The 20,896-nt window shown below is 41.7% G+C and overlaps 1 protein-coding gene across 1 annotated transcript in view; it reads left to right on the forward strand.

The window, feature by feature from the left end:
• Oca2 (OCA2 melanosomal transmembrane protein) overlaps positions 1-20,896 on the forward strand; it is a 279,134-nt gene that overhangs the window by 79,421 nt on the left and 178,817 nt on the right. The window contains exons 10-16 of the mRNA XM_028894677.2: positions 3,488-3,559; positions 5,156-5,221; positions 7,967-8,023; positions 10,058-10,182; positions 11,215-11,353; positions 13,874-14,006; positions 15,233-15,380. Of these exons, the coding sequence (XP_028750510.1) occupies positions 3,488-3,559; positions 5,156-5,221; positions 7,967-8,023; positions 10,058-10,182; positions 11,215-11,353; positions 13,874-14,006; positions 15,233-15,380 (740 nt within the window). The remainder of the gene's footprint in view (positions 1-3,487; positions 3,560-5,155; positions 5,222-7,966; positions 8,024-10,057; positions 10,183-11,214; positions 11,354-13,873; positions 14,007-15,232; positions 15,381-20,896) is intronic.

Here is a 20,896-nt window from a genome sequence, read left to right on the forward strand (position 1 = left end):
GTGTGAGGAAAAGGTGAAACTGCAAGAATACTCAAAAGGCTGAGAGTGCAAAAGCCAAGAATGGTTTGCATAGTAAATGGAATAGAACAGCTCTGAACTATAGCTTACTTTTCTGTTTGTCTGACAGAATGATTGAATGCTTTTGTACAAAATCAGAGCCTTAAAAAAGGATTGGTGAGACTGTAAAATGGTGTGCACTTTGCAAAACAGTTTGTGTTGTCAAAATGCAAAACCTGTTATCTGTTACTCAACAATTCTACTTAGGAATATATCTCAAACTACTGAAAATGTGCACCTATGAACATGTACATGAAGGTTTACAGCAGTGTGTTGCTAATAGTAAAAAAGTTAAAACAACTCAAATAGCTATCAAATACTGGAGAGAAATAAAATGTGGCTTATTTATACAATAGAATATTATTAAGACATAAAAATGAATGAGAAACTGACAGATTAAATGACTTTGGTGAACCTTCATAATTTCATTTGTAGATCTTTCCATTTCTAATTTATAAATACATTTGGGGTTATAAATTATAAATGTACTGCCTTCTGTCAACATTGTATACTCCTATTTGATGATTTCTGTGTCAAACATTATATGGAAATGTTTCCAAGTATTTTCTGTATTAACTGTGAATGAATAGAACAAAATAAATTGCCTGTGATGGAAAAAAAAAAAAAAATGTATAACAAGAACTTGTGAGTAGGGACTGAGGGAGCCTGGAGGCCTGGGGGATGGCATGGGCTTTGATATGCAGCTGCAGATATGTGTCAATGGAGCCAGAACAATGGGAAAAGAGTCCTGTAGGCCTGCCCTTTTGTGGGGGAGTGGGGTACCCTTTGGACCAGACAATCGGGTTCTCATAAAATTCTTAAGCTAAAGCCTTGTTAAAATCTCCGAAGCAGTAGAAAACCACAGAAGTGGGCATCCAAGGAGTGTCAGGGGACAAAAGTCAAATAGTAATAAATCAACATATTCCAAAGACAAAAATCCCCAGTGAAGGGTTAATGACCTAAAAGCCTCAAGTGAGCAGAGAAACTCCAGACAGGGAAGCTGACCCTCTGATAACTGCTGCAGGCCCTGATGAGAACAGACCAACCTCCATTGGGATTTACCACTGACACTGCAGGGGAACAGACCTGCAGGAGTCTTCCACCCCAAAGTTCCCTTTTCTGCCCTGTAAACCTCCAAGGCTCCTGCACCTCGGAGCACGGTCTCCACTCCCACATGCAGACCTCAGCCCTTCACTGTTCTGATTAAAGGCGGTCTGCTGTTGAGAGTGGTTCTCCTCTTTGTCTGATCTTTCTGAGCGGTCCTGATACGACGCCAAAGACAAAGCCAGAAGCCGGAAGTGCTGTCCGAGTTCTCCACAGACAAAAGCCAAACGCCTGTAGAGAGTCCACAGCAAACACAGTGAACCTAATGTCTAGACCCAAATTCTTCAAGTTCTTCAGAAGCAGACCCCAAAAGGAAGCTATCAAATGAGGATCCTTAATTAAGCAGATCAGAATTAACAAATGGACAGTTGATAAAACCAAGGGAGGTCGTCCTGTTGTGTCCCCCCGACCCCCACGCAGTGCCTCAAGAGCTTCCTCCTCTTGAGGAAATGACAACCTGTTTGTTGGCTTGGACTCACCCAAATGATTCCTTCAGTGAAAAGTGGGTCATTCTTGGAACCGCCCCAAGTTAGGGCACCATAACGGTGGGTGCAAAAACAAGCAAGCAAGTAAGTGAACAAATACCGTAGTGCCCACTTTAAAGAGAATAAAAAATAGTTTATGCTGGAGCCAAATTTGAGTGTGTATGGTACGGGCTGGGTGGGAACACAGCTTTGTTAGGTCCAAGGGAATCTCCATTTCCACTAATTCCAAAAGGCAGAAGAGACAAATGCCTTCCTGTGATGTCTATTAGCATACCAAAGTGCATGCTGGCCTCCAGTCTCCCTTAGTATCAAATACTTGTTACAGATTTTGGAGTCCACATTCTTTTCAGAATCCTAGCTCTTTTCACTTCCTCCCATACCCTAAACTCGCCCAGTTCATGGCTTTGCTCTCCCCAGCTCCTCATTCTCATTATCAGCCTGCTATTTCAGCGATGTTATCCCCTCTCCCCCCTCTTCTCTCTCTGTGCCCTGCCCCTCACTCCTGCTTCTTCATGGCCAGGTCCATTCTGCTGGCCATGTCCAATCTACTATCTACTCTCTCTGCTCTGGACTCTTCCAGATGCCTCTGGCTGTTCTTTCTCTCACACCTACAGTTCTTCCCTTACCCGTACCGTGGAATGGTCATGTTGTCAGTTAAATGAGATTAGTTGGAACTGTCTTTATACTGTGTAAGGTAGAAAAAGGAGCCTGCTGCTTTTGTTTCCCAGCCTGTTCAACTTTAGGTTTGCTCTCCCAATTTGAAAGCCGAGGAGGAATTTTTCCAAGCTCACTGCCTAGGGCTTACACATCAAATAAGGAAGAAGAGTTAATGTGTGTCACCAGTTGAAACTGAGAACAGAATACAAATGAAAGCAATCATTACAATTGAGTAGTATTGTGTTAGATTTTAGGTGCTTCTGTTTAAAACAAATAGACTGCCAGGTGTGGTGGAGTACTCAGGATGCAGAGGCAGGCGGATCTTTGAGTTTGGGCCTGGCTGATCTACAAAGTGAGTTCCAGGACAGCCAGGGCTACACAGAGAAACCCTGTCTTGGAAAAAACCAAAACCAAAGTAATAATAATAATAATAATAATAATAATAATAATAATAAATAAATGTACTAACTTAAAAATCTGAACCAAATATTAAAGAAAAACAAGTATAAAATTATTTGAAAATGAGCTTGGAATCTAGTCGTACAAAGAGACCCATGGATACCTCCAGATTTGGCTTATTTTGAATAATGTTTTTCAGAACATTTATGCCTTTATGTGATACATATTTTCATGTATGTTCAGTAGATTCCTAGCAGCACTGTAAATTATATGGTAAGTAAACTTACGTTTAATGAAGTGCTTCTGGACTCTCTTCCACAGTTCCTTTACCATTTTGCACTGGGTGGCAGTGTACATGGGTGCATATTTTCCAACATATTTGGCATTAGAAATTCCATGTCCACTGGATTATAACTAAATGGAAAAGATCCTTTTGCAAATATGCTGGCATCTCAACTGGATTAGGCATTTGTCTGTGTGCTGACTTAACTGTGGTCTCAGTAATTGAAAAGGGCTGATTTATGTTCTTAAACTGAAGGTTCAGTTGCCCAAAGAGAACAAGGGAAATAATTAACAGCCCTTTACCGCAGACTTCCTTGAGCATACTTTCGGTTGTTCTGGAAATGAAAGCTACTTTCCTAGAATGTAGGCTGCTGGTGGCTATGGGTCTCTATGGGCTGCTGAGAAACCAAGCCCCTTGAGATGCTCTTCATTTGGATGGTGTGGTATACAATGGCACAGGGGCCACTCACACCAATACAGGCTTTTTGTGTGTTTCTTTCCAGATTGTTCACAGGACCCTGGCAGCCATGTTGGGAGCTCTTGCAGCATTAACAGCATTGGCTGTGGTTGGAGATGTAAGTTGCTATGTTTGATTTACTGGCTTACCACTAGATGCAATGCCAGACCCATGGAAACTCCAGGGTGTATTAATTGTTTTTAAATTCTTTTATATGATGTTCCCACGTGTTTTGCCCATAATCCATAGAGGCATGAACTGAAAAGCTTGGTTTAAAAAGTTGTCACTGGATATAAACACACACTCAGCTATGTAGTGTTAGTTTCCATGTGGTTCCGAGAGAGGTCTCGGAAGTAGATCTAGTGGTCACCCAGGACTTATGGGACTGGGGCTCTGCCCTGTGGCCTTGCAGGCCCTAGAGATGCCTGTATGTAAATAATGGTGTCCACTTGACAGGGACATGAGGAATCCATGAAGGGCAATGAGGGAGCCTGAGTATTCTTAGGAAAGGAAGAGAGAGTTGTTGGAGGGTTGATGCTCCCACTCCCGAAGCTGCACACACAGAGAACTGGATTTGAAAGCAGATTTACAATTTGGTGGATTTTTTTCCCTAAAGACTATTGACCAGTCATTCGCCACCCCCTCCCATATGACTCATTTAAATATCTACATAGGGAAGTGTATTGAATTAGTTATTGCGTGGTGTTTTCTTCACTTAAAATGGCTTTGTAGAACTAGTCAGAAAGCAGTTGTAAGAATGTGAACTTTTTCTTGGCTGGGTTTGCCATAAATAGATGTTAAACTGAAAGGTAAAATAGTCCCAAATTCTAAAATTTAGACAAGAAAGCTTGTTTCTTGTCCTACTTAGAATGGAATCCAGGGCATCATGCATGTTAGGCATGTCCATGGAAGGGACAGGGTTATTTCAGAATAAACCTGACCAGGGCTTCCATCAGCAAGCAATCTTTTCTCACAGGCGTAGGCTTTTAATCCTGCTGTGGGGGCTGAGGCCCAATTCTGCCAGGCTTTGCGGATGGTAAACTAGGATATGCATGACTCGTATTGGTTGTATTGACTTCAGGGAACTGACCTCGGGAGATTGAAACTGCTAGCATGGGAAAGAGGGGGCTGTTTGAGCTGGATGCAGTCTATGGGTTTAGGGTACTGTCTGGGCTGGAGTGGGATTGTCTCCAAGTTTCCAAGTCATGCTCTTGTTCTCATAAGCATAGTTCAAATAATCTTTCATTTGGAAAATTGCTCTTATGTCACCTTAGCAGGCATGTGCATCGAGAACCCCTGGGTGACTCAGTGAGTTGCCCTCTCCCAGCAGGCTGGGATCTGGCAGTCCCTCACTTTACACTTTGTGCTTAAGAGTAGAATAGACAGCTGTCAGCCATACCACTCCACCGAGGAAGACATGTGCAGGCCAAACCTGCAATTCAAGCAATAATTCAGGCAATAATCTTCCTAGAGCTCCCAAGAGCAGGGTTACATCTCCCCCCCACTTTTTTTCATGAATTCTTTTGATGTGACAGATGCACTGGGTCATGAGTGTTATTCGGCAATGATATAATCCAATTTCAAAGGGAAGTGGATGGAGTGTTTCCAACTTTGGCCCCAAGTGTGGGTTTGCACTAAGGGCAGCCCATTTTCTGAGCTTTCGTCAGTAGGCTGATGCACAGGATTAATTGGCAAATTTGTGCTTTGATTACAGAGACCCAGCCTGACCCACGTGGTGGAGTGGATTGATTTTGAGACTCTGGCCCTGCTGTTTGGCATGGTAATTACAGTTCTCCCAGCAGGATATGGCTCCAAGTCTGGGTCCTTCACTACTCCATGGTTGCTGATCCTATGATTATAGTCAAGATGGCATATCTCTTGAGGGTTAGGGCTTGATTGAGAAGTCTTAGTGCAGGTCTAGCTCATTCCTCCAAGGCAGAGGGAATGACTGGGGCTCTGGCTCGTTAACTAAGGCTTGTTGAACAATGAAGTGGCATCGTTATTTACAAAAGTTAGCAATTTTTTGAGTTATTACCCTTAAGATTAAAAAAATGGACATACATCAAATACATGAACCACAGAACAATTTCAGGGATTGGGAAAGTGATTTTAATTATATAAAGAAAAATTCCCTGAGTATTAGTCCTAGTCAGTTTATCATGCTGTTAAGCTTCGAGGAGCATGACTAGGTCAGCTTGTAGGAAGGAAAGATAAACTCAGAGAGGATTAGCGTAGGACGAGTTGTAAGTTGTCTAAGTTACAGCGAGGCCCTGGACAAAAGTGGGAATGGTCATGTGTGTGTTCTTGGGTCATTCTCTAGATGGGTTCTGTGAGGCTTCATCTGCACCATGCCAGGAGGCTCACTTTGTAGAAGTCACCAGGCAGCCTCATCTTTTTGCTGGCATTTACTCTAGACTTCAAAGGGAGTCAGAGCAGCCATCCTCTCTGAATGGGAAGGAGAAGAAGGGCTCTGAACTCAGGTTTCAGGGAAGAGCCAGTAACTGTGTTGGATGCTGAGAAATGACTGGGGCTTTGTCATCTGGATAGAAATGAGTCACACCAGAGGTCCATAATATACTATTTTTACAAAAGTTAAGTAAATGGTGTAGTAATTTTCTAGAACTGCAGTAACAAAGCATGACACATATGGTAGCCTGATGAATGAAGATTGATTTCTCACAGCTAAAGAGGCTGAAGTCTGAGGTCACGCTATCAGCAGGGCTGGCCTCTACTGAGTCTCCTCCTTGTCTGTTTTCTCTCCATGTGCCCGTGTCCTAATCCCAGCCTTTCAGAAAGCCAGCTGTCATATTCAATTAGGGAGTACCCTAACGATCGCACTGCAACTCTTAAGAGTCCTGTCACAAGTGCAGCCACATTTTGGGGTACAGGGAGTTAGTAGTTCAACATACAAATTTTGAGGAGGAGGGACTGAATCCAGCCTATAAAAAATGGCCTGATATTTCTTTTTCTCAATTAAAATTGCTCCAGCAGACACTTAGATATTCTCTGCTTTTGGTACTATAGGGCTAGTGCACAAAGCGGGTCTTGTTTTACCAGGCTTACTTCCTGGGGCTGCTCACCCCAGTCCCCGTTCTATCAGACAATGAGAGAATAGCTCCCATGGCAAGAGAAAGCCACACAGGGTCCCCCCACATCTGTCTATTTGTGTTCTCATGAGGTACTGCCTGCCTCACACAGCTCCTCAGGGCCCTGCTGAGTTAGAAAGCGGCTCTAGACAAGGGTAGTGCTCAGTCAAAACTGATTTGGGAGCAGTTTTGTTTCATACAGCTTATTTGAAAGGTGTATTGGGTCCCCGGTCTTCCAACTACTTCATATAGTTTTATCGAATTCTCACAGTAGCCTCACAAAGGAGAGAACATCCAGAGGTAAAGTGAGAAACTTGAAATGCAGGATGGGAAATCAGGCACACTTTATTGAGGGCTTGAACCTGCACTTTCTCATTCCAAATTCAACATGTAGTAATGTGGAGGTGAGCGAGGCGGGGTGGGGCTGGGCACTGATCTTTAACTTCATGGAGGAACCAACTTCTGTGTTGACCCTGCGAAGAAGATTGGGTTTAAGCATCTAAATAAAAAAAGGGAGCCATATCAAATAGCTACAACTTAAAAAAAAAAAAAAAAGAAAGAAAGAAAGAAAAAAACCTGAAGAAATGGAATGTTATTCCATTTCTTGTAAAATAGGAAACGTTGTAGCAAGTTCAGGCTTGCTGGGATTTCTGGTTAATTAAACACAGACTACATGGGGCATTATTTCTGTCAGTCCATGGGTACTTGTCATCGGTAGAAACACAGGAAAGCATTCTAAGAGCGTATAGGACTGGAGGTCAGTCATTTCAGTAGTACCAATGGTCCATCTTGTCCATGTCATCAGAGCTGTGAGAAAAAAAAATCAGTTTCATTTTGTTAAAACCCCAAATTCGATACAGCTTAAAAGCTATTTATTTAAAGCTATTAAATGTCTCAGCACTGTTCATGGGGGCAATTAGGTCCAAAGCCCACCTGCTGGCCCATGGCCTTCCCTCCTTCTATCTTCAAGACTGGTCAAGCCATCTGTCTCTTTGGTCTATAAAATGAGTAAAGACAACACTTTATGTCTGTTGTTAGGGTTGGATGGGTTGATAACGTGTCTTAGAACAATACCCAGGGTAGGAATATACATGCAAAACCATCTGTAAGAGGTTCTGCTCAGGGAGTTCGTATGTGGATCATTGAAGTAATGGACATGTGGCTAACTTGTTCTGTAGACCAGGCTGAACTCACAGAGATCTGCTGCCTCTGCCTCCTGAGTGCTGGGATTAAAGGTGTGCACCACCACCGCCTGGCTCTAGACAGGTGGATAACCGAAGTGACAGACATCTAAGGAGACAAAGCTGCTCTTGAGGCAACTGCCAGGAACCAGAGCTCAGACTCATGATGGGGTCATTATGACATTGCTCCAATGTGCTCTTCTGCTAAAAAAACAAAAAAACAAATCTTGCTACCTAATTTTTCTCTTTCTCTTATAGATGATCTTAGTAGCCATATTTTCAGAAACGGGATTTTTTGATTACTGTGCTGTAAAGGTAGGCATACTTTGATGGTCATACACTAAATAAATAATAAGCATAAAAAACTTATATATAATCAAAGCAATGTAAGTACAAATGTAATCAATAATAACATTCACTCACTGAATAATACTATTTATTATTCCTACATTATACATTTAGTAAATTAAAATATTTAAAATTCCATCCTCCTTTCAGAATGGCCTCCAGAAGCCTGGGTATAATTGCCATGCTAAGCATGACTCAGAACAACCATCCAGCTTCTCCACATTTAAATGAAGAGGGAGCTCTCTTTAAATGAAGAGGCAAACAGTGCTCTCCCTGAACATTTGTGCAACAGCGTTTGAATTGGCTGGTTATGGCTATACATCAAAATGCACTTTACACTTAAGAGTCTGCATATTTCAGGCCATTAGCTTCTGATTGCATTTGGGGACACAATTTCAATGCTCACTTTCAAGACATATACAGTCCTGGTTTTTAAATTTGGGAAAGCCATTTTTCTTGTTGTTGTTTTAATCTCATATAGACTGTATTTATTTACTTATGCTGGGGATTGAACAATATGCTCAGCACATGTTCCATCACTGGGCTAACATGCTAACTCCTTAAAGGTCTTAGTTTTTTAAACTTATAATTATTATTATTTGATTGACAAATGGTAATTGTATATGTTTGGGGAGTATAGTATGATGTTTCATTGTACGTGCACACAATGTGTCATGATTAAATCAAGCCAACTAACCTATCCTTACATATTATATTTTATGGCAACATATTTGAAATTTATTTTTTGTTTTTGTTTTTGAGACAGGGTCTCTCTACATAGCTCTGGCTGTCCTGGAACTCTCTATGTAGACCAGGCTGGCCTCAACTCACAGAGATCTGCCTCCCTCAGCCTCCAAGTGCTGGGATTAAAGGTGTGAGCCACTTCACCTGGCTTGAAATTCACTTTTTAAGTTATTTTGAAATATATACTACATTAAATGTAGTCACCCTGCCTGTGTAGTAGTTAACTGGAATCTCTGTTCTCTCCCTCCCAACCTTGCAGCCTCTATCCTTACTCTCTGCTTCTATGGGATCAGTTTTCTTAGATTCCACATAGAAATAGAATCATGGCATTTGTTTGTGTGTGCCTGGCTTAGTATACGTAAAACAATGCCCTCCAGCCATTATTATATTATGTTAAACCGTTGTTGAAAATGTGAAGATTGCCTGGGTGAATAGTATTTCCTGATGTTTATGACCATGTTGTCTTCATCTGCTGACAAACACTTAGGTGGGCCCCATATCTCGGAAGAGTTCTCTGATAAACATGGTGCAGGTGTCCGTCTCTTTACTATGTACATTTGCTTCCCACAGTTCTCTTTTTAGTTTAGTTTAGAAACTCTGTACTATTTTCCATAATGATTTTACATCAGTCTGGGAGGGTTCCTTTTCTCTTAATCTTTCCCCATGCTTTTTCTCTTTCACCCCTGCCTCCTCTCTGTTTTTAAACAGGGCTTCATTTAACGCAGTCTGGCCTCCAACTCACTGTGTTGCTGAGGATAGTCTACTTCCATTTCCCCACTGCTGGCATGACAGACCTGAGCCACCACACCTGCTTTATTTGGTGCCGAGGATTGAACCTTGGACCTCACACATGCTAACCAAACGATCTGCCGCTGACACATATCACCAGCCCTGTTATCTTTTATCTTTTAAAATAAAAATTCTAACAGGTGTGAAATGGTAACTCATTGTGGTTGGGCTTTGCATTTTAACTGAAACCCTGGACACTCAGCAGGTCTGAAGATTTGGACTGACCTTCCATGCATAGTGAGGGGAGATCGTGCCATGACCTGGTGGGCATACTCTACTACTGTAAAGGCTGGTGCTGACCTTTACTTTTGTTTTGGGATTGAAAATTTCTTTTTAAAAATAACTTCTTCAACAAAACTGCAAACTCTAAATGAGAACTTAGATATCTTAGAGTCATTAGTGAAAACACAGCTTCTAATGTATGAATGTACTGATTTTGGCTTGTTCCTTCCTGTATGTATATCCTAGGCATATCAACTTTCTCGAGGAAGAGTGTGGGCCATGATCATCATGCTTTGTCTCATTGCTGCCGTCCTTTCTGCCTTCTTAGACAATGTCACCACAATGCTCCTTTTTACCCCTGTTACCATAAGGTGTGTAGAACATTCCCAACATGGAAATTAAGATAGGTTTGGGGCAGATTTGTGTTCAGGTTGTACCACCTGGCTCAAGGTTCCTTCCTCACATCTACAAAAAGGCAAGGGATAGTATCTATCCTTTCACTGGAGTACAGGTCATGAACTTCCAGCCCGACTGGTTCTGGCTTGTGTGACTACAGAACTCTAGACAGGTACAGGTCTCAGCATAGCTCAGAAATACCATGAGAAGTTGGAAGACATGAGCATTGCTTTCTAGGAGATAGACTGTTGTGGGGGACACAGGCAAGCCATTCATGTAGATCATCAGATAACAGGGGTTTTTGCTCTTGAATTCCTACATTTTCATCTTCCACCTCCTCCTAGGGCTTAGTTTTCAGCTGATCAGGGTTGTGGGGCTTCCAAAGATCCCAGGGCAAATCTCATACAGCCAGGTAGAGGTCCACAGTCAAGGAAGAGGTAATTAAGATAGTAATTCAAAGAAAGGACAAACACACACACACACACACACACACACACACACACACACAGAGAGAGAGAGAGAGAGAGAGAGAGAGAGAGAGAGAGAGAGAGAGAGGGAGAGAGAGAGAGAGAGAATGTGTTAAGGGTCTCTTCAGAAAAGGGGAAGACAGATAAGGAACTAAATCAGCAAGCTTAGTGTTATTGCTGGTGATTTTTGATGTGCCACCACATCAGATTCAAGGCATCTGATAGCCAGTGCCCATTCACCTGCTCCAGATCCTTCCCTCTACTGGGGTCCTACACACAGAGCATAGTACTCCCTCCAGCCTGAGCAGGCAGAAAGCACATCATCACTTGGATAGCTCAGACTCTGGTGTGTTAACTTAGAGGAATCCTTGTAATTAGTGGTACCCAAGGATGTTGCTGCTGCTGTTCATTGCCTGCATTACTCTTCCCACAGACTGTGTGTGCATGTACGTGTGCATGAATGTGCCTTCCTTGTACAAACAAGTGCTTTAAACATCTGGGTTGCACACAGGCCTTATCACTCTCTTACATTCACGATAGGTTATGTGAGGTGCTCAATCTCGATCCAAGACAAGTCCTGATTGCAGAAGTGATCTTCACAAACATCGGAGGAGCTGCCACTGCCATTGGGGACCCACCAAATGTCATCATTGTTTCCAACCAGGAGTTGAGAAAAATGGTAAGTAATAGCACAGTAGGGTTGCTTTCAGGAAATTCACATTTCAACTGAGCACGCTATGCAATATCCTTTACTTAACTGCTGTGAACCAAGGTTCCTGCTGCCATCTATTTACAGTGCATACCATTGATCATAAGTAAAAGACTAGAAGTAGGAGAGGAAAGGAAAGAAAGGCACCCTGCGAGGTGAAAGGACTGCATTTAGGAGCCATGTTGATATTAGTGCGATGGGAGGTGGTTTTGTTGCTGAGAACATCAAGGAGAAATGTCTAGGAAATTACAAAGGGCTGTAACAGTGGCAAGGAGTTCCAGACACACGTGTCTAATAGGCCCAGGAAAGCATCAGCATCCCACCACATGCTGCGTCTGCTCCTGCTGTTTCTGAAAATTATCAGTTTGGGTTTTTTCTGTTTGGCCTTTCTGTTGCTTGTGGAGTTCGCCTGTGGAACTCTTCTAGCAACTTCCACTCAATGCTGTTGCTTTGCTGTGCTTGTCTCTGGCCTCATTCACTCTTCTCTCTTCATTTTTCAACTCATCCCCCCTTTCTTTAATTGTCCCACCACTTCCAATGGGAGAAAACTTCGGGGCTTACATTCTGAACAGATCCAGAGTGACTCAGGATACAGAGCTCCGCTCTCCTCAGGCTGTATTTGCTAAAACTAACCACTTGTTTTATGACCTGATTGCTTTAAAGGCAAATGGACTGTAAGTCACTTTCTTAGGCTTATTAAACATTTTAGTGTTTGTTTTTTATTTTATGTGTATGGGTGTTTTTGCCTGCATGTATGTCTGTGGTGCCCACAGAGGTTAGAAGAGGGTTTCCAATGCCCTGGACAGAAGAGGGCAGTCTGTCACCTGTAACTGGACAGTTGTGAGCCACCATGGGGTGCTGGGGAAAAAAATCTGGGTCTTCTGCAAGAGCAGTCCGTGCTCTTAAGCACTGATCCATCTTTTCAGCACCCCGGGCTCATTTTATTTTCTTCTTCTGGTTTTAAAGGAAATTAAAACATTTTCATGAACACCTAAAACTATCTTTCAATCAGACATCTGGGGTATGAATTCTATAGATAACTCTAAAGTTCTTGTTCAAGGTAGTGTTCCGACTGAAGAACTGCCAGAACATGGTGAGCTCTGAGTGAAGTTTGGTGACACATACCTGTGACACCATTACTTGGGAGGTTGGGGCAATTAGCCTGAGCTATGTAGTGAGAGGTGTTGGCAGGTGACTTTCTGACAGCCTGGGGGCTTTCTACCTTTACCTATGTGAGCTTGTCTCCCGGCAGAGCTGGACTTCTGTTTCCTCTGTGACTGGACCCTTCCTGTCAAGATTCTTCAATCTCTGAGATCCCAGTGCCCCACAGTACTGTGGTACCCTTGACCCCCCCTTTCATGGTAGTAGTTATTCATGGAAGCCACTTGAATTTTCATAGATGATAATCTTCAGGGTCTCATCTGTCCTACTGAGGGTTCAAAGATATCATGCATATTTGCTTAAAGACGCACATAAAAGAACAAAATATAGAGCAAAATTAACCAAGAATGTTGTTGACTTATCCTGTAACAAGGGTGATTTTTACCAAAAATGAAGCACATCCAACAGATGACCATGACACAGAGCCCCACAGGCAGGCAGAGAAAGCAGGAAGGAAGGGAGAGGCTGCCTCCCTGGGGCTCTTGTAGCTGGTTCTAGTGCTCTGTGCAGATGCTGTAGTGTCCAAAGGTGGGAATACTGTACCTTACGACCAGAGGATGCCTCTTCCAATACACAGCAGGTACTTCAGTCAAATATTAAAAAATTAACCATTAAATAAGTGAATATATCTGCCGGGCGGTGGTGGCGCACGCCTTTAATCCCAGCACTCGGGAGGCAGAGCCAGGTGGATCTCTGTGAGTTCGAGGCCAGCCTGGACTACCAAGTGAGTTCCAAGAAAGGCGCAAAGCTACACAGAGAAACCCTGTCTCGAAAAACAAAAAACAAAAAACAAAACAAAAAAAAAGTGAATATATATGGCCACATTATTCAATTTTGACCTCTATTCATCCTAGGGCAACACATTAGCCCTGTGATGAAGATAGACTAAACCTAGTTAGGAGCTAGTTGTGATTGTCTATTTTTGTGATTGCCACCTTCTAAGGTGGCTTGTAATCAATGTAAGCACTGTTTTTTCAAAAACACAAAACATATTAAAAGGCTTTAATCAGCCAGGTGGTGATGGTGGCGCACTCCATTAATCCCAGCACCCGGAAGGCAGAGGCAGGTGGATCTCTGCAAATATGAGGCCAGCCTGATATACAAATGAAGTTCCAGGACAGCCAAGGCTATACAGAGAAACCCTGTCTGGTAAAAACCAAACCAAACCAAAACCAAAACAACCAACAACAATTTCAGACTTACTAAGCATCAGCGTTTGGCTGCAGGACTCTTGTCCAAGGTCACCAGAGTCCCCGTTGTTTCCATTTCACACTCTGCCTCAGCCCTCCCAAGGCCAACATATCATGTGCCGCTCCTTTGCTCTTCCAGGGCCTGGACTTCGCTGGTTTCACAGCACACATGTTCCTTGGGATTTGCTTCGTTCTCCTGGTCTCCTTTCCACTCCTCAGACTCCTGTACTGGAACAAAAAGCTTTATAACAAAGAGCCTAGTGAGATTGTCGGTAGGTATGAGCATCTTTCTGAGCTGCAGACTCTTTATTGTAGTATTCTCCCCCAGCCCCAGGGGGACGCTCTGTGAGCAAGAGGGGGGCACTCTCCCATTGGATCACCAGGAAGGTATTTGCTCTTGGGATGCTGCATGCTTAGGAACAAAGTCCATAGCTACCTCCAACTTGTCCAGTAAGCTGCTCTCCAGCTGCTTCAGTCTGAGTCTCCTGAGCACTGATAAAAGCTGGCTTGCTTTTTAATCTGCTATCTTGGCCTTTTCCTCACACATATATAAAACTGTAAAATAGAGGTTAAATGTAAGCCTCATAAAATATCTTACTATCTTAGAAAGCAGTGGATGGTAAACCATCTCTCTCCTGTTCACTATCAGGAGGTGTCTGAATTCAATGATGAGTGAAAATGCTCTTTGTTCCTTTCTGGCCAGCATTTCACCAGCTGATTCCTTGTCTCTCGTGTGTGACATATGAGCTCATGAGGGATAGGAGAGGGAATGCGTTCCTCCCTCCCATTCTCTTACCAGATACCCTCTAGAGGTACTACGCATGGCTGCCCACGAGTCACACCCATTCTGCTGTTATTCAAGAACTCTGTTTCTGAAACCATTCAAAGCCTGGGCAATTGGCTGAGTTCATTTGTGTTGCTATAACTACCATAGCCTGAGCAAGCTAAAAGTTAGAGGCTCATTTATAATAGCTTCCTGTCCAGGAGACAGAAAGTCCATGAGCATGGTTTCAACAGCTGGTGAGACTTCTTTGCTCTATCACAGCATGGCACATAGTTTGGAGAGGACAAGCCAGATACACTTGCTTTTAGCTAAACAGCCGAGAAACTAGGGCAAACTGTATTAAAACCACAGCAGCAATGTTCAGATTTTTGGTTGAATGCAGGGCCAGTGAGAATGAGCTAGGGTTGTTGAGTCCTAGAGTTAAGACATTGCTCAAACAAAAGCACAACAATAATAAGTTAATAAATGAATTGAAAAGGTACTGTTTGAGAAAGGACTTTATTCTTCAGGCAGGGTTGAAATGGCTTTTCTTGCTCCCATGATGACCTTCAGAGTTCAGCTCTATCATCTGGTTCCACCCTCACAGCTCTTGTTGTGGTGCACACACTTGTGTGGAAGATGGCTGCACATTGTTGGTGCGTGGTGAGCAGTGGGGGCATTCGCTGGTGTCCGAGGGTGGGAGAGACTCAGTGCCATGCTCTTATTTCTCTACAGAACTGAAGCATGAGATTCATGTCTGGCGTTTGACTGCGCAGCGCATCAATCCGGCCAGCCGCGAGGAGACAGCGGTGCGTGGCCTACTGCTGGAGAAAGTGCTGGCCCTGGAGCACCTGCTGGCCCAAAGGTTGCATTCTTTCCACAGGTAGCGCGCGTGATCCTACTTGGATTTATACCAGGGGCTCCTTACAGGTTGTGCTTAATGGTGGCATTGTGTGAGAGACATATTCCATTGCACTCAAAAGTCATGATACCCAAGTGAGTTAAAAAGATTTTTGATCAAAACTTAATTTTCTGTTGCTATGATTAAACACCGTAGTGACTTACAAAAGAAGGGTTTATTTGGGCTTACAGTGTGTCTCAGTTTTCTTGCTTTTGCTGTAATAGACACCATGCCTCAAAGCAAGCTGAGGAGGAAAGGGTTAGTTCATCTCACAGCTTATACCACTGAGAGAATTCAGGGCAGGTGCCCAAGGCAGAAAGTGAAAATGAGTCCATGGAGGGATGCTTTCTATTGTTCACGCAGCTTGTTTTGGTTTTTTTTTTTTTACAACCCAGAACTGCCTTCCAGGGTGATACTCCTCACAATGAGGTGACATTCCCATATCAATCATTAATCAAGAAGATGCCCTGCAGTCTTGCCTACAGGCAATCTGGAGGAGGCATGTTTTCACTTAAGGAGCCATCAGCCCAAATGACTCTAGTTAGTGTCAAGCTGGCAAACACTAACCAGCATAACTGATCCCCCTTGTCAATTTGACACACAAGCGCATCGCTGTTAAACCATAACCTTTCCCTGCTTATTTCCAATATCTCATGTTACTATTATAGCAAAGAACATAGTATAAGTTTAAAAATCCCATAATCTTTATATAAATATATATAATTTTTGATATATTATTGGTTGTGAGCCTTTAAGGGCTGAGCCATTTCTTCAGCCCTTGAGATTATAATATAAATACATCTAGGGGGTGGAGAGATGGCTCAAGTGGTTAAGAGCATTAGCTGTTCTTCCAGAGGACACGGGTTCAATTCCCAGCACCCACATGGCAGCTCATTACGGTCTGTGACTCTAGCTCCAGGGGATCTGACACCATTTTTCTTTCCGTTTCCTCCCTCCAAACCCTCCCATGTACCCTTCCTCACTATCTTTAAAAATTCTTGGTGTATTTTTTTTATTAATTTTAGCCACATGCATATATGTATATGTATATTCACTCATATTCCTAAGTATAACTTGCTCAGTCTGTATAATGTTTACTGTATGCATGTTTTCATGGATGACTATTTGGTATTGGGTAATCAGTTGGTTTGTGCTTTCTTGGAGAGATTGTGTTTTTCTATTCTCGATTGCCTGTAGTTTGTTATGTAGGGTTCAGGCCTGGTGGTCTTTCACTTGTCCATGTAGGCATGCCTATTGTGGCCTTCTTGGTCTGCTCATGTTTAGGCAGTCATGTAGGTGAGACTCTACGGGTATTTCTTGTGATGTTACTGGAAGACACGGTCTCATAGCAAAGTCCCTAATCCTCTGGTTCTTACAGTGTTTCTACCCCTTCTTCTGTAATGCCCTCTGGGTGCAAGAGTTGTTTTGTAGAGGTGTCCACTGGGACTGGATTCCACAGATCCCTGAATTTGATGGGTTGTCGTTCTCTGTTATGGTCAGTGTCTGTTGCACAGAGAAATTTCCTTGATGAGGGATGAGTACTACATTTGTCTGTAGCTATAAGGACACAATTTTGAATGTAGTTAGGGATTGTGCTAACTTAGTAAAGTAGTGGTTTGCAGGTTCTCCTTCAACATCCATTGACTTCACTAGCTCTTGGTAATTGGTGATATTCCAGTACCGACATGATTTCCGTCTTGTAGAGCAGGTTTGAAGTTCAATTAGAGAGCATTTGGTTATTGCCAAGATATGTGTGCCACTACTCTACCACTATGAGGGTTATCATGCCATGCTGGTCATTGCCGTCATTCATAGGCAGTGTCACAGCTGGATAGAAGTGTTGATTGCCTCCCTCCTTTGGAAGCATTCATGGTGCCTTCTGAAAACATTCCTCAAGGAGAAACATTCAGGTCAGTTCCAGCTCAGAGGCCTCTGAGCCCTGACTGTGAAGTGCATAATGTCTTCAGCTCTAGGGACTTACTTTCCTCTTCTGGGGGGTAACCAAGGGTAAGAATGATAACTTGTAATGTTTTGGGCATTTGTTGGACAACTCTGACCAGCAGCTCCAAAGACAGTTTATCATAGCTGGTGTTGGGTTTTTGTTCAGTGGTCTTTGGCTCTTGAGGAAGCATTGTCAGCCAAGATGAGGTAATTTCATTTACACTATGCATATTTATACAGTCTGTCATGTATTATAGTTTTTTTTAAAGGTAGATAGTTAATAGTATGATTGCTTATGATTTTCCAGACATGCTTACTCCATTTTACCCACATTCCCCTTCTATATTTATCTTTCCCTCTACCTTGTTAGAGCTCCCCTTTCCCATTTCCACAATTAAATCACTTGTACCCTGGTATTTTCCTCTCTATTGCTCCCCCAATCCCCTACCCAGGCAATGCTTCCATTTTGCTTTCCTAGTTTCTACAGTTACTCAAGGATGTATATAGTCAACATCTGAAGATTTAGAGCTAGAAGCTTCAGATGAGCAAGAACATGTATTTGTCTTTCTGGATCTCAATTACCTCACTCAAGATGATCTTTTCTAGTTCCATCCATTTACCTTCAAATGTCATCATTTTTTTTTTTTTTTTGCAGCTGAATAGAATTTTATAGTGTATATTACTGTGTTTTGTTATCCATTTGTCAGTTGAAGGTTGTTTTTGTTTTGTTGAAGGACATTTTGGTTGTTTCCATTTCCTATTGTTTTCCATTTCTATTGTGACTAGAGCAGCAATGAACATGGTGGAGCAAGTACCTGTGGAGTGGGATACTGAGTCCTTTGGGCATATGCCAAGGGTTGGGACAAACGGATAAAACGGTGGGTTCATTTTTAGCTTTTTGAGGATCCTCCACACCCATTTCCATAGTGGCTGCCCTGGTTTGCAGTTCCACTGACAGTGAACGAGGGCTCCGTTTCCCCCACATCTCCTCCAGCCTTTGGTGGTGGTGGTTTTGTTACTCTTTGCCCTTCTGACTGGGATGAGATAAAATCTCAGAGCTGTTTTGATTTTCATTTCCCTAATTGCTAGCTACTACAACCCCCTCTCTCTCTTTTTAGATATTTCTCAGCCATACTTCCCTTCTTTAGAACTCTCTTTTTTGAATGTTCTTTGCTTTTTGAGTTTGTCATATATTCTGGATGTTAATTTTCTGTCATAGGTGTAGCTGACAAATAGTCTCTCCCATTCTGTGAGTTTCCTCTTCACTGGGTTGTTCTTTAGCTGTGCAGAACCTTTTTAGTTTTATGAAGTCCCACTTGTCATTTGTGGCCTCAGTTCTTAGGGGAAATGGAGTCTTGATTGGAATTGTATTCAATCTATAAATGGCTTTTGGTAAAATGGTCATTTTTACAGTGTTAATTCTATCAGTCCATAAGCCTGAGGTGCCTTTTTCTTATGTCTTCTTCTATCTCTTTCTCTTTCAGTGAAGGAGTTCTTCATATCTTTGGTTAGGCTTATTCCTAAATATTTTATTTTGGAGAGGGCTATTGTGAATGGGAGTGTATTCATGATCTCTTTCTCTGTATGTTTGTTGCTGCTATATTGAAAGATATTATTAATTTCTACAAATTTATTCCATTTTCTGACACATTGTTAAATTTATTATTTCTAGAAGATTTCTGGTAGAATTTTTGAACTCTGTAATGTATAGTATAATGTTTTCTGTAAATAGAAATAGTTTGAATTATAATTTTCCTACTTAAATCCCTTTAATTTCCTTCTCTTGTCTTATTGCTTGAGTTACTACTTGAGTTAGCTGAGAAGGAGTGGGGATAGTGTACACCCTGACTCATTCCTGGGTTCAGTGGGGTTGCCTCAAGCTTTTCTTCATTTAGGATGAATTTGGCTATGGGTCTCTCATATATAGATATTATTATGTTGAAGTATGTGCTCTCTAGCCCCACAGTCTCTAGGACTTTTATCATGAAGGTGTTTTGAATTTTTCCAAGGCCTTTTCTATATTTATTGAATTGATTATGTGGTTTTTACATTTAAGTCCACTTCTGTGGTCTGTTGCATTTATAGACTTGTGAGTGTTGAACCATCCTGCATTTCAGGGAGAAAGATAACTTGGTCATGTTGTATAATCCTTTTGAAGTGTATTTGTATTCCATTTGCAAGTATTTTATTGCGCATTTTAAAGTGCCTACTCATCAGGGATATTCAACTATAGTTTTCTTGTTTGGCTGTGTTTTGACCTGGTTTTGATTTTAGAGTGACACTGGCTTAGAAGAAAGGGCTTTGTTATGATCACTGTCTATATTTTTAAAAATTGTTTAAGAAGGATTGGACGTAGATTATTAAAAGTCTAGTAGAATTTTGTGGTAAACGCATCATTCTCCTCATTTGTTATGAACTGTTTAGGTTGTTGACTTCTTGGTTTAATTTGTATGGTTAGTGTGAATCTAGAAATTCATCTATTTCTTTTTTGTTTTCCAGCTTAATTAAGTACAGGTTTTAAAATAGTCCCTTATAATATTCTGAATTTCTTTGGTGTCTGTTGCAATGTTTCCTTCCTTATTTCTGATTCTGTTAATTTGGGTCCTCTCCTCCCCTACCCCTTTTATTGATTAGTTGGACCAAGGGTTTCTCAATCTTGTTTATCTTCTCAAAGAACTAACTCTTAGATTCATTGATTGTGTCTATCATTTTCTTTGTTATTCATTGATTTCTGCTTTGGTTTTTATTATTTTTTGCTATTGACTGAGTTTGTATTTGGTTTATTCTTGTTTTTCCATTTTTTTTTTGGGGGGGGGACAGTTTCGAGACAGGGTTTCTCTGTGTAGTTTTGGTTCCTGTCCTGGAACTCGTTCTATAGTCCAGAGCTGGCCTCAAACTCACTGAGATCTGCCTGGCTCTGCCTCCTGAGTGCTGGGGTTAAAGGTGTGTACCACCACCACCTGGCTGTTTTTCCAAATTTTTGAGTTGCATCACTAAATCTGTAATTTTTACTCATCCTACTTTTTTATTGTTGGCACATGGAAATGTTAATCACTCTTGTAGAACTGCCTTCATTGTGTCCTGGAGGTTTTATTGTGTAGTGTTTTCATTTTCATTTACTTCTGGGACACTTTTCTGTCTTAATTTTTTCTTGGCCCATTCAGTAAAGAGTCATTTAATCTCCTTGAGTTTGTGTATTAACTAGAAATTTGTTTGTTGTCAGTTTTCAGTTTTATTGCCTTGTGGTCAGATAGGTTGCAGTAGTTATTCAATCATTCTGTATTAGTAAAAATTTGTTTTGTGCCCCATAGTATGGTACATTTTATAGAAAGTTCCATGTCCTGTTTAGTAGAATGTTCATTCTTTGGTAGTTAGGTAAAATATTCTGTAGGAATCTGTTAAGCCCATTTGATGTATGATGTTAATTAATTCTGATGTTTCTGTTTACTTTTTGTCTCTTGAGGAAAGTGGGGTATTGAAATCACCTACTATTAATGGGTTGATTTTAATCTGTGCCTTTAAATCCAGTAAGACATTATTATTATCATTATTAATTT

Source organism: Peromyscus leucopus, chromosome 1 (genome assembly GCF_004664715.2).
Source record: "Peromyscus leucopus breed LL Stock chromosome 1, UCI_PerLeu_2.1, whole genome shotgun sequence".
NCBI lineage: Eukaryota > Metazoa > Chordata > Mammalia > Rodentia > Cricetidae > Peromyscus > Peromyscus leucopus.